We start from the raw sequence: 14,705 nt of genomic DNA on the forward strand, positions 1-14,705 counted from the left end.
GGAAAAGATACAAATGTAATAATTTTTTTTTATAGTTACTGGGAGACTTAGGCTCGGTTCACATATATGCGATGCGGGAAGGCAGCGAATTCACAGCCTGTTCCCGCATCGCACACGCACCCCCGGCAGTTCACACTGCCATATGCGATACGCTGGGGGTGTCAATGTAATCTTAACGACACCCCCAGTTTGATCGCATATCGCAGTGCGATCGTGCAGTTCGCACAGGATCGGATCGCACAAGTGTGAACCGCTGTGCGATCCGATCCTGATGCGGCTGCAAAAATGCCTCCTGTGCGTGTTTGCTGCGGGAGCGATGCGAATTTAGCCATACAGTTTGTATGGCTAAACTCGCACCTCACAGCTGATCGCATGTAATGTCGGAGCAGTGCGCTCCGACATTACATGCGAACCCCGCACACGCACAAGTGTGAACCGGGGCTTAATGCTGAAAGGCTTAGCTGTGTGAGTGAATGAGTCATCCAGCTCACTGAAATGTATCAATTCACAAGTCAGACCCAGGAGCAGAGAAACTCGGTATTTTAAAAATGCCACAATAACAATACCGTGGCTATGCAATACCGCGATATATCGAATTACCGAAAACCGGTGTTGTAAAATTTTGTCGGACCCGTGAAAAAATCGGACCTCGTCACTTCCGGTGATAGAGCATCACAAAACAGCGGATGGGAGTCGTCCGTGCGCATGCGCAGAAGACATTTTTCAAGGTTTGGCAAAATTATAACAGAGAGCAGACAGCTGATTGAGAGGAGGCGGGGCTGAGGTGCGACGGAGGACGGAGGACACATATGCAGAGCTGGTGGAGGAGGCGGGACGGAGGTGCGGCCGTGTATTATATGCAGGACTTTAGCGACTCCTTATGTTTTATTATCTTTAGCAATTATCGTATTATTTATCCTTAGGATTTCATTACATTTAGTATTTCTTATTTTGTATTATATAAATAGTAAATGTAATGAAATCCTAAGGATAAATAATACGATAATTGCTAAATATAATAAAACAAGGAGTCGCTAAAGTCCTGCATTTATTACACGGCCGCACCTCCGTCCCGCCTCCTCTTTTCAGCTCTGCAGATGACACGGCGGTGTCTTCCGTCCCACCTCAGCCCCGCCTCCTCTCATTCAGCTGCCCACTATGTGTTATAAGTTTATCAAACCAAGTTAATGTCTTATGCGCATGCGCACTTGAGACTCCTATCACCGGAAGTGACGAGGTCCGATTTTTTCACGGGTCCGAGAAAATTTTAGAACACCGGCATATGTCTATATCAGACCACTGAAAATCTACGAAGACCTGGCCGTCCCTCTAAACTTTCAGCTCATACAAGGAGAAGACTGATCAGAGATGCAGCCAAGAGGCCCATGATCACTCTGGATGACATGCAGAGATCTAAAGCTGAGGTGGGAGACTCTGTCCATAGGACAACAATCAGTCGTATACTACACAAATCTGGCCTTTATGGAAGAGTGGCAAGAAGAAAGCCATTTCTTAAAGATATCCATAAAAAGTGTAGTTTAAAGCGGAGTTCCACCCGAAATTTATACTTACCTCCATCTTCTCGCTCCCGGTCACCTGAAAAACAAATGGATAATCGCAATTTTTTTTTTTTTTTCACTTACCTTTTAGAGAAAATATACTCACCTTACTTCCTTCTTCCTCCCCTCGGCGGCCACGGCGATTCGTCACTTCCTGGCTTTTGCAATGATTCCTGGGAGCTGAATGTCATAGCTCCCAGGAATCATTGCGCCTGCACCGGCCCCGACGTCAGTTCCGGGGCGCGCGCGTCATCCCCTTCTAAACAGCTTCTGGGCATGCCCAGAAGCTGTGGAGGGATGACGCGCGCGACCCGGAAGTGACGTCGGGGCCGGTGCAGTGCATCGTGGGACCGAAGAAGGAGGAAGAGGACCGAAGAGGACGCGGAAGAGGATCGTGCTGGCTTCAAGCTGCCCACACCTGAGATGGCAGCGCTGGAGAAGACAATTTCAAGGTAAGTATATCTCCTGAAAGGTAAGTGCAACCCGGGACAGATCAGAGGCTAGCCATTGTGGAATGTGCTAGCCCTGACTGTCCCGGGGGTATTTTTGTAAAAAAATGTATAACCAGGGTGGAACTCCGCTTTAAAGTTTGTCACAAGCCACCTGGGAGACACACCAAACATGTGGAAGAAGGTGCTCTGGTCAGATGAAACCAAAAGCAAACTTTTTGGCAACAATGCAAAACGTTATGTTTGGCGTAAAAGCAACACAGCTCATCACCCTGAACACACCATCCCCACTGTCAAACATGGTGGTGGCAGCATCATGGTTTGGGCCTGCTTTTCTTCAGCAGGGACAGGGAAGATGGTTAAAATTGATGGGAAGATGGATGGAGCCAAATACAGGACCATTCTGGAAGAAAACCTGATGGAGTCTGCAAAAGACCTGAGACTGGGACGGAGATTTGTCTTCCAACAAGACAATGATCCAAAACATAAAGCAAAATCTACAATGGAATGGTTCACAAATAAACATATCCAGGTGTTAGAATGGCCAAGTCAAAGTCCAAACCTGAATCCAATCAAGAATCTGTGGAAAGAACTGAAAACTGCTGTTCACAAACGCTCTCCATCCAACCTCACTGAGCTCGAGCTGTTTTGCAAGGAGGAATGGGCAAAAATTTCAGTCTCTAGATGTGCAAAACTGATAGAGACATACCCCAAGCGACTTACAGCTGTAATCGCAGCAAAACGTGGCGCTACAAAGTATTTACTTAAGGGGGCTGAATAATTTTGCACGCCCAATTTTTCAATTTTTTTATTTGTTAAAACAGTTTGAAATATCCAATAGGTTTCGTTCCACTTCATGATTGTGTCCCACTTGTTGTTGATTCTTCACAAAAAATTACAGTTTTATATCTCTATGTTTGAAGCCTGAAATGTGGCAAAAGGTTGCAAAGTTCAAGGGGTGCATATACTTTCGCAGGGCACTGTATATATACACACACACACACACACACACACTGTATATAGTTTCTGTCAGGGTAACGTAGACATTGGAGTTGATTTACTAAAGGCAAATAAGACTGGGCACTATACTCAATCAGGTGCAAGCTGCACATGATTGGATGATGGAAATCAGCTGTGCTTTACAACTATCAGTAAGCTCTGGGGAAAATAATTGTATCTGTACTATCACAGTCTTTTTGCCCTCAGTCAATCAACCCCATTAACTCAAATAAATAGTGAAGATTCGCTAGGTTGTAGAAGCTTTTAGAAATGTGCTTACAAACTCATAGCTATACATCTGCAGTGTGAGATCTAAGGCACTGCTGCCTCTCACTGCTAGTCTCATGAGATTAACCAACAAAACTGAGAACAGTGGCTCCCAACCTAGGGTACAAGTGCACCAACAAGGGGTATATACCAGGACATTTTGAGGTAAGCAAAAACGGCAATGGTGTACCTGAGACTGTAAACAAAGTGTCACTTGGTAAGCTTGAACGAGAGGAGGGGAAAAAGCAGAGAGGGGAGGGGCAAGAGGAAAAAGAAAGGAGGGAGGGGCGAGAGGAAAAAGAAAGGAGGGAGGGGCGAGAGGAAAAAGAAAGGAGGGAGGGGCGAGAGGAAAAAGAAAGGAGGGAGGGGCGAGAGGAAAAAGAAAGGAGGGAGGGGCGAGAGGAAAAAGAAAGGAGGGAGGGGCGAGAGGAAAAAGAAAGGAGGGAGGGGCGAGAGGAAAAAGAAAGGAGGGAGGGGCGAGAGGAAAAAGAAAGGAGGGAGGGGCGAGAGGAAAAAGAAAGGAGGGAGGGGCGAGAGGAAAAAGAAAGGAGGGAGGGGCGAGAGGAAAAAGAAAGGAGGGAGGGGCGAGAGGAAAAAGGAGAGAGGGGCGAGAGGAAAAAGGAGAGAGGGGCGAGAGGAAAAAGGAGGGAGGGACGAGAGGAAAAAGGAGAGAGGGACGAGAGGAAAAGGGAGAGAGGGACGAGAGGAAAAAGGAGAGAGGGACGAGAGGAAAAAGGAGAGAGGGACGAGAGGAAAAAGGAGAGAGGGACGAGAGGAAAAAGGAGAGAGGGACGAGAGGAAAAAGGAGGGAGGGACGAGAGGAAAAAGGAGAGAGGGACGAGAGGAAAAGGGAGAGAGGGACGAGAGGAAAAAGGAGGGAGGGACAAAGGAGAAGAGCGCCAAAAGGAGAATAGGTGGGATGAGGGGAGAAGATGCATTAGGGTACAAAAAAAAAAAACTTTAAAGTAGTGGTTTCTCCCTCTCCTCACTATCGGATCCTGCTGCTGTCAGTCAAATCCTGTGAGGAGGGAGCGGGGCCAGGCGACACTGTGTGTATCAATAAACACACACAGTCCGGCTCGGGAGGGAGCCCGCACAGAAAGAGGCTTGCTATGGCAGCACATGGAGAAGAGGAAGAGCACCGTTGAGGGACCTGCACACAGCAGGCAACTATAACCTTTTATTTTATTAAAAAAAAAAAAAAAAAATGGTTTTACTTTACACCTGCTTTAAATCAAGGCCACAGGAGCACCAGGACTCATTGACTGATCAGACAAAACATGTTAGTGTACTGTCAGCATTCAAAATTTAGAGGGAAAAAAACTTCCTCCAGGACATTCAGCAGAGGGTTTCTTATAGACTTTGTACTACTCTCCACTGAGTGTTGGCTTATTTAGAGGAAGCGGATATAGACACACCACACAACTCCAGCAATGGAATCCATACATATCATCTTATAGGGAGGCACCGACAAAGAGATGGAACTTTTCAGGTAGAAAACAAACACAACTGAGAGGTAAAGCCTACTGCCATTGTTTCATCCAACCCTATAGTCACATTACTAAGTTTAGAAGTAACCAATCATGAGGCAGTCTCCCATCCAAAGAAGACTCTCAAGGCAGGTTTGTTTTTGTATTTAGTTAAAAATATTATGCACATCAAAAACAACAAATTACCTAAATTTACTATGATTCAGAGCCGGGTTCACCCTGCCGCGACCTCCAAGTCGCCTCATAAGGGGCGACTTTTAGCGCGACTTTTAGCCTGTCTGGGGGGTCTAAAAAGTGTCCCTGTGAAGTTTCATCACTGTAGCATGTCCAGAACCAGCAAAAAAAAGCATTTTTCTTATAATTATTAATACAGCAGTGTGGGTTCAGAGGGTTCAGTGTGGGTTCTGGACATGCTACAGTGATGAAACTTCACAGGTACACTTTTTAGACCCCCCAGACACTAAATCCAAAAAAAGTCATGCCTGCCTCCAAAAATGCCCGATAAATGCCTGCAAGAAAAATGGCCAGGTGGAGAGAAGAGAGAGAGAAGAGAAGGATTATAAGAAAAATTCTCTTTTTTTCTTGTTCAGGACCATTTTTATGGAAAGTCGGATCACAAGTCACTTCAAATAAGACAAGAAGGGGACTCCCATTGAAGTATATGGGACAAGTCGGATCACAAGTCGCCTCAAAGTAGTACAGGACCCTTTTCTGAAGTCGGAGCGACTTCAGTAGTGCCAATTAAGACGGCACTCATTGATTAACATTGCTTTTGTTATGTCAAGTGACTTGGGGCGACTTGAGGGCACACAAGTCGCCTCACAAGTCGCGCTAGTGTGAATGGGCTCTCAGTATCTTATTATGTGCAGAGTACAGAACATTGAGAGCCAAACAGCTACATTTGTTAACAATGAAAATACTGTCAGTAGAACAGAGCAGGGGGTGACCTTGTCAGTGTTTTGCTGCTCCTTCACTGTCCAATCACAGGCTGAAGGCAGGGGAACAGACAAACTGCCTCTGCACTGCAAAGGTTAAATGCTTTGCTTAGGTGTATAGAGCAGAAAAAGGACTTTTACTTAACCCAATTCTCTGCTTGCCCAGGATCCCTCTGTCCCTGCATCCAGTTGCAGGTCCTGTGACGTTACCAAGTACAATGCAGGGCACACAGCACATAGGACTTCAAGGGACGTAGGGGAGAGCTGGCTGTTGTGGGATCTAAATGGGCATTTAACCCTTGCAGGACAGGAGCAGCCCCACTGCAGGGGATTATTTCTCTTTTACCATGTGATAGGATTTGTGTGCCAAAGAGAAAACTCAGGTCACAAAGCTTCCTCTGCTGTCTTGGCAAATCTTAGTACTGGATGGACAGAAAAAGGCTTAAGCAAATTAGATGGCTCTCGTGTTTGCATTTAGCAAGTGTTTACCCAGTATGCCTGGATAAAATCCTATTGGCAGCTGGCTGATGATTACTGTACAGGTCTTAGAGCCTGGATGCTACAGGCAACACTCTTCTTCCAGCCTTGTTACCGACAGATCCAGCTAGCGTAGTAAAGGGATTTTATTGTTCACTCTCCTTCTTTCGTCAAGTCACAAAAGTTTTGTATTCTTTTCACAGAATATAGGGCATTCTGTAAATGCATAGGGGAAGAAACAGAGCGAATACAAGGCATTCTGTAAATGGATAAGGGGGAGAAAGGGTGAATACAAGGCATTCTGTAAATGGATAAGGGGAGAGCAAGGGCGAATACAAGGCATTCTGTAAATGGATAAGGGGAGAGCAAGGGCGAATACAAGGCATTCTGTAAATGGATAAGGGGAGAGCAAGGGCGAATACAAGGCATTCTGTAAATGGATAAGGGGGAGAAAGGGCGAATACAAGGCATTCTGTAAATGGATAAGGGGGAGAAAGGGCGAATACAAGGCATTCTGTAAATGGATAAGGGGGAGAAAGGGCGAATACAAGGCATTCTGTAAATGGATAAGGGGAGAGCAAGGGCGAATACAAGGCATTCTGTAAATGGATAAGGGGGAGAAAGGACGAATACAAGGCATTCTGTAAATGGATAAGGGGAGAAAGGGCGAATACAAGGCATTCTGTAAATGGATAAGGGGGAGAAAGGGCGAATACAAGGCATTCTGTAAATGGATAAGGGGTAGAAAGGGGGAATACAAGGCATTCTATAAATGAATAAGGGGGAGAAAGGGCGAATACAAGGCATTCTGTAAATGGATAAGTGAAGAAGGGCGAATACAAGGCATTCTGTAAATGGATAAGGGGGAGAAAGGGCGAATACAAGGCATTCTGTAAATGGATAAGGGGAGAAAGGGCGAATACAATGCATTCTGTAAATGGATAAGGGGGAGAAAGGGCGAATACAAGGCATTCTGTAAATGGATAAGGGGTAGAAAGGGGGAATACAAGGCATTCTATAAATGAATAAGGGGGAGAAAGGGCGAATACAAGGCATTCTGTAAATGGATAAGTGAAGAAGGGCGAATACAAGGCATTCTGTAAATGGATAAGGGGGAGAAAGGGCGAATACAAGGCATTCTGTAAATGGATAAGGGGGAGAAAGAGTGAATACAAGGCATTCTGTAAATGGATAAGGGGGAGAAAGGGGGAATACAAGGCATTCTGTAAATGGATAAGGGTAGAGGAATGGCGAATACAAGGCATTCTGTAAATGGATAAGGGGGAGAAAGAGCGAATACAAGGCATTCTGTAAATGGATAAGTGAAGAAGGGGGAATACAAGGCATTCTGTAAATGGATAAGGGGGAGAAAGGGCGAATACAAGGCATTCTGTAAATGGATAAGGGGGAGAAAGGGCGAATACAAGGCATTCTGTAAATGGATAAGGGGGAGAAAGAGTGAATACAAGGCATTCTGTAAATGGATAAGGGGGAGAAAGAGCGAATACAAGGCATTCTGTAAATGGATAAGGGTAGAGGAATGGCGAATACAAGGCATTCTGTAAATGGATAAGGGGGAGAAAGAGCGAATACAAGGCATTCTGTAAATGGATAAGGGGGAGAAAGGGCGAATACAAGGCATTCTGTAAATGGAGAAGGGGAGAGGAAGGAAGAATACAAGGCATTCTGTAAATAGATAAGGGGGAGAAAGGGCGAATACAAGACATTCTGTAAATGGATAAGGGGGAGAAAGGGCGAATACAAGGCATTCTGTAAATGGATAAGGGGGAGAAAGGGCGAATACAAGGCATTCTGTAAATGGATAAGTGAAGAAGGGCGAATACAAGGCATTCTGTAAATGAATAGGGGGAGAGGAAAGGCGAATACAAGGCATTCTGTAAATGGATAAGGGGGAGCAAGGGTGAATACAAGGCATTCTGTAAATGGATAGGGGGAGAGGAAAGGCGAATACAAGGCATTCTGTAAATGGATAAGGGGGAGCAAGGGTGAATATAAGGCATTCTGTAAATGGATAAGGGGGAGCAAGGGCGAATACAAGGCATTCTGTAAATGGATAAGGGTAGAGGAATGGCGAATACAAGGCATTCTGTAAATGGATAAGGGGAGAGCAAGGGCCAATACAAGGCATTCTGTAAATGGATAAGGGGAGAGGAAGGATGAATACAAGGCATTCTGTAAATGGATAAGGGGAGAGGAAGGATGAATACAAGGCATTCTGTAAATGGATAAGGGGAGAGGAAGGATGAATATAAGGCATTCTGTAAATGGATAAGGGGGGAGAAAGGGGGGATACCATGTAATCTGTGAAAAGAATACAAGGTTTTTTGTGAACAGATGAGGTGAAAGTGAATGACATGTTCCCTTTACTGTACCATAGCTGAAACTGTCAGTAGCAGTGCCAGATTGTCCAGGCTTTAAGTAATGAAGACCTGTACAGTAACCAGTAGCCAGCCAGCCAGCCATAGGGTAAATATCTGAATTATTTCACTTGTGACTTTTCCTGGTGTTCCATTTTAGATATGGTACATACTGTATATAGGCAATGTTTTACCTGTATTTCTGCCTATCCAGTCCTGAGATTTACACTGCTCCGCCTCACAGCACAGCCCTGGTCAGAAGGGAAGAGGACCTGATTTTTCTCTACTCCAGTTTTACCTTCCCCTACATTCCTCCTCTCCACCACCCTGTGACTGACAGTGAAAATAACAGCAGCATAATAATGAGCGTATCTCACCGTCTCTCTGCTCTCTCCTCCTGTCAGCTTGCCTCTTACACTGCAACACACCTGACTTGTTCCGTGTGCTGCGTCTTCCTTCCCCTCTCTGAGCTCTGCTATGCAGTATACTGCAAAAGGCTGAGAATAAGCTAAATTCAGCTTCTTACAGGGTTACATTTACTAATACATTTAGGATTACACAGTAGCATTCATGTGTTTGAATGTGCAAGCCCCAACTATACACACTTTTTACACCTACACTAGGGGGTACTTGGGAATTATTTTTTGTAATAAAAAGGGCTAAATACTATAATAAGGCTGATTAACCCTTTCATAGAGTATGCCAACACCTGACCCCTGGTCCCTTCTGCACACGGAAGACCAAGAAGATTCATAACACTTGCCCATGGTATTCAGCCTACTCCTTGCAGGTAAAGTGACGCTAAACCCTTAAAGCCAAGAAAGCTGCCATCTTGGCCTCTGTTTGATCCAAGGCTGCCATAATGCTGACATGTGATTGGTTGTGATACCAGCCATTTGATGGCTTGACATTTCAGTGGAGAGCACAAGCAACTGTGACAGGTTTCATTCCTGCCATGCCTTAGAAAACTGTTCAGTTGATGGGCTAACGTCCGCTTTAAGGGCTCACCATGCACATTACAATCTGACCCCACAATTACTTTACAATCAACTTTAAATTTACCAAAACTACTTAATATTTGCATCTAACTACTTAACTTATATCCAGTCAGGTAAGCCCTCGCGCTCAGTGGCGGCCCATCCATTGGGGGCGCAGGGGCGCTGCCCCCCCCCCCCCCCCATCCATGCATCCGGCTCCCTAATCCGCATGCATGTATTCCAATAGGGGGATTTTTTTTTTTTTTTGAAGCACCCGATTAGAGCCAGAGGCTCCAATAGGCTTCAAAAAAAGGGTGGGCTCTGGGCGCAGAGCACTGCGCCCTGAGCCCACCCAGTTGTGTGACAATAGCAAATGAATATTCACTATTATCACACTGATTCTCCTCCCAGCCAATCAGGAAGCAGGTCGCGAGACCCCTTTTCTGACTGGCTGAAAAGAGAAGTAATTTTCCTGGCCATTGGCAAGGAAGAGGGAGGAGACACATGGCCAGAGGAGGTAAGAATGCTGGCTGTCTGGCCGGCCGGCCAGCCGGCCCACTGGGGGGGTTGTGGTGGATTTACCATTTCCCAACCCAAACGATCATGCACCAGCACATAGTTTCTGGCGGATTTATTATTATTATATAGGTATTTATACAGCACTGACAGTTTCAGCAGTGCTTTAAATATATTGTACAATCACATCAGTCACTGCCCACAAGGAGCTTACAATCTAAGGTCCCTAACTCACACTCATATATATATATATATATATATATATATATATATATATATATATATATACACACACACACACATAGTAGGGTCAATTTAAACAGGATCCAATAAACCTAGCAGCATGTCTTTGGAGTCTGGGAGGAAACCCACACAGGCAAAGGGAGAACATGCAAACTCCATAAACTGACGACCCTAGATCTAAAGGAGATTGTACAATCAGACTGTACCGTGTGTGGCAAGCTTGAAAGAGATTCGGAAATATAAAAAAAAGAGACAAATAACTATACCAGGAGTGGGCAACTGTGGCCCTCCAGCTGTTGTGGAACTACAAGTCCCATCCTGTCCCTGCGAGCAGAGTGTCAGTCTTCCCATCATGCCTCTAGGAATCATACCTATAACTGTCAGTCTTGCAATGTCTCAGGGGACATGAAGTTCCACAATAGCTGGAGGATCGCAGTTGCCCACCCCTGCTATACATTTACCTGGATGGACAGAACATTGAACTGATGCTGAAGCTGTCCCCCACTGGCTCTACACTAAAAATTGAGCATTCAAAGACTGCTCAGTTCTAGGGTCAGCTCTGAGCTAAGGGTGATAACAGTCACTGGCTCTTAGCTCTGCCAGTCCAATGCTCATTGGAACGCCAGGCTGAAAAAGGGGCAGGGGTGGCTGGTTCAGGCTATCAGCAGCATGCTGAGAGGCTGAGCCAGCTGCCAGTCAGGAATCTGGGTGGATCCAGACAGTATTGTCAGGATCCCTCCAGAGCCTGGAGCTGCTCTGTGATGTCAGCTGATAGCAGGCTTTAGCCCGCTGCCAGCTGAATCTGGTCACAGGAGAGGAGAGCCAAGTGCACTTCTGTGATCCACAGGAGACATAGGACAAAAGAGCATTGGCCATACGGTTCACCTTTACAGAAAATCTATAAGGTGAGTTTACACTGGACCCCTCCCCGCTCCCAGAATCCCCTGCTGTCAGGCCCTGGCAAGCCACTTCACCGGTCCAGGGATTTAACATCCCCATGGCTTAATCGCCTATCCGTACCTATCAGAGTGTACAAATGGACAAGAGGCATATTCTAATTGGTCAGCGCATCACATTGGCCAATCAGAATCCGTCTGGCCTGTCCTATGAGAGCTATGAAGAGAGGAGAGAAAGCCAGGAGGATTTCAAATCCCCGGACCAGTGAAGAGGCGTCCAGGTGCCTGATAGCGGGGGATTGTGGGCCTGGGGTCCAGTGTAAATTCACCTTACAGATTTTCTGTAAAGGTGAACTTACACTTTAAATTGCCAGATTACTAATGGAACAATTTTTGGTCTATATAGCCAGAAATATATATTTTTGTTGGTGACACCACAGAGGGATAACAGTGAAAACAAGTGATGACATAAAGATCTTCTTGTAGATGAGTGATCAATGTACATCTCACTAACCCTACCACCATCCTGATGACAGGTACCCAATTCCAAAATCCAAGGACATGATTCTCACTGATTGGTTATATTTGACCTTGACAGATGGAGCATGTTGCAGCCTTATGTCAGATGTATGTAGTGGCATCCATATGGATACATTGTACAGAAAAGTAAACAGATAGCTCTTGGTGTGTTGTCTGATCACATCGCTCAGTGTATGCCCCCTCCCCTCCTACTCACTCTGCATAGCCGGTGCTCCACGATAACCTCTTGGTCTCCTTTAGGATCAGGATGGGTCTGGCGATGTGGTCGGCCGAGCACTCGATCTCGTCCTGTGACAGCCCCAGGAATTCCGGTCTGCCATATGGGAACTTCATGGGCAGCTCAGTACCATTGGAATGATCGGAGCCAGAACTGCCAGCCATGATTCCACCCATAAAATTGGCCACCGCAGATTTCACTCGAGTGAGCATATTACAAGAGGAGCCCGGCCGGAGGGAGCATGAAGGAAGGCGTCAGCAGGCGGATCGCCCGTCTCCGTCTACACAGCCCGGCATGGGTCGGCCTGCCGCCACCGATCACACACGGAAATCAACGTACCGGTGGAACATAACCAGCTCCGGGCTCTGCGGATCGCCGCTGATCACTGAGCCACTAAACCTGGGATCATGTGACCAGCCGCCTGTCATGTGACCGCCAAGCCGCTCTGGTGTTGGGAGATGTGTGCGGGGTGGGGGGTGTGTGTGCTGCCAACACTTCCTACCTGGAGCTGTGCTCCTGTCATTGCCAGTCAGTGTCAGTGATGAGGACTATCGTGCTGCTGCCATGGCATTGCATTTGTTTGGATTTTATGCTTTCTGATGCTTGCACAATCATTCCACATAGAACAGCAGCTGATTAAACACACTGCTTCCTGTAGGAATAGACATCTACATCTTATATACACTATAGGCACGATTCACTAAAGGCCCATACACACGTACCGATCGTCGGCATACAAACGTCGGCGGACGAAAGATCTGCCGATTGTACGCTTGTTAGTATGGTGCCTCCGACAGCCGTCAGCGCACATTCTGCCGACAAGAGTCTGTCTTGCAAGCATTAAAATTTTTGTATGCCGACACCAGAGCGGCCGATTGTTCGCCAGTCAATACAGAATTCGGATGACAGACCGCAGATTTGCAAGACTGGGCATGCTCAGAAAAGAAAAAACACAGGGAAAGTTAACCATTACATGACATCACTTCTGCAGTCGGCTGTAGTCGGCGGACAAAATTCTTGTGCTGTCTTTGCACTTTTCAACAGACACCGACAGCCCAGGGACAAAAGACGGCCGATCGTTCGCTGACGATCGGTACGTGTGTACGGGCCTTAAGGCTCCATTCACACCTGGGCTTTTTGAGCATTTTTCAGCTCCAAAAACGCTAAAAAAACGTTCAAAAACGCCCAACAAATAAAACCCCATTCATTTAAATGGCCCCTGTTCACATCTGATCGTTTTAACGCCTGAAGCGAAACGCGTGTAGCTGAAAAAAGTACATGAGCTTCTTTTTGGGCTGATTACCAGCGTTTTTGATAGATGTCAATGCCTGCCTCCAAAAACGCCTGAAAATCGCGGTAAAAATCAGGGTAAAAAAACACACAAAAAAAAGCTACGCTCAAGTGTGAATGCAGCCTAAGGCTAAGTTCACATGTAGGCATTTTCCAGCTCTAAGGATCAGCTCAAAATACGTCCAACAAGACAAATCCTATTCATTTCAATGGCCCCTGTTCACATCTGAGCGTTCCAACGCCTTGGGCAAAATGCCAGACGCTCCAAAAAGTACACAAGCTTCTTTTTGGGCCGAATACAGGTGTTTTTGCCCCATAGACTTAATATAGAGTGTTTTACAGGCCTTTTACCTGTAAAACACTTGTAAAAACGCCTATAAAAATGCCTGGAAAACACCTATAAGGCTACGTTCACATCTAGGCGTTGTTATTTTACAGGCGTTTTATAGGCGTTTTTTGCAGGTGTTTGGAGGCAGGTATTGACATCTAAAAAAAAACGCCTGTAATCTGCCCAAAAAGAAGCTCATGTACTTTTTGGAGCGTTGGGCGTTTTGCTCAAGGCGTCGGAACGCTCAGATGTGAACAGGGGCCATTGAAATGAATAGGATTTGTCTTGTTGGGCGTTTTTTGAGCTGATCCATAGAGCTGAAAAACGCCTACATGTGAAAATAGCCTGAAATAGCAACGCCTAGATGTGAACGTAGCCTAAGGCTGGCCATACATGTTCCAATTTTCTTACAATTTTCTGTCCAATTTTCTTGAAATTTACCTTCAAGTATGTAGTACGAAGGCCTGCCTAATTAGATCAGGGGCGGATCCAGAGTCTAGTCTCGGGAGGGGCACTGCCAGAAAAAAAGGTGTTGCTTACAGAACTGTTTTTAACGTATCATACGGTCCTAACCTTGTTTAAAACAGTGACACATTTATTATTCCAGATTAGAATATTACATTACAAACAGCCAGGATACGTTTAACCACATATAACTTTATTATTACAAGGGTAATAATAACAGTGCGCTCCGAATTACATGCGATCTCTGTGATCGCAGAAATGTGAACCGGCACTTAATGTGGGATGTGAGGTCTTTTTGACCCCAGATCTCACATCGAGGAGGACCTGCCCTGCTTATTTCTATTACAAGGGATGTTTACATTCCTTGTAATAAAGTGATCAAAAAAAATATTTTTAAAAGGGATAGTGTAAAAAAAAAATAAAAAAATAAAATAAATAAGAAAAAAAAATGTAAGCATCCCGTCCCTCTAAGCTCGCGTGTAAAAGCGAACACATACGCAAGTCGCGTCCACATATGTAACCACACATGTGAGGTATCGCCGCGATCATTAGAGCGAGAGCAATAATTGAAGCCATAGACGTCCTCTGTAACTCTAAACTGGTAACCTGTAGACATTTTTAAACAACGCCTATGGGGATTTTTAAGTACAAAAGTTTGTTGCCATTCCGTGAGCGTGTG

At 45.6% G+C, this 14,705-nt stretch overlaps 1 protein-coding gene across 1 annotated transcript in view; it reads right to left on the reverse strand.

Moving 5' to 3' along the window:
* The window catches only part of PPM1H (protein phosphatase, Mg2+/Mn2+ dependent 1H), a 289,277-nt gene extending 276,842 nt beyond the window's left edge, over nt 1–12,435 (reverse strand). Inside the window, exon 1 of the mRNA XM_082256727.1 lies at nt 11,923–12,435. Within this exon, the coding sequence (XP_082112853.1) occupies nt 11,923–12,155 (233 nt within the window). The 5' untranslated portion in view covers nt 12,156–12,435. The remainder of the gene's footprint in view (nt 1–11,922) is intronic.
* Between the last annotated feature and the right edge of the window lie 2,270 nt (nt 12,436–14,705).

The sequence above is a fragment of the Pelophylax lessonae genome (genome assembly GCF_965119305.1).
Source record: "Pelophylax lessonae genome assembly, chromosome: 4".
NCBI lineage: Eukaryota > Metazoa > Chordata > Amphibia > Anura > Ranidae > Pelophylax > Pelophylax lessonae.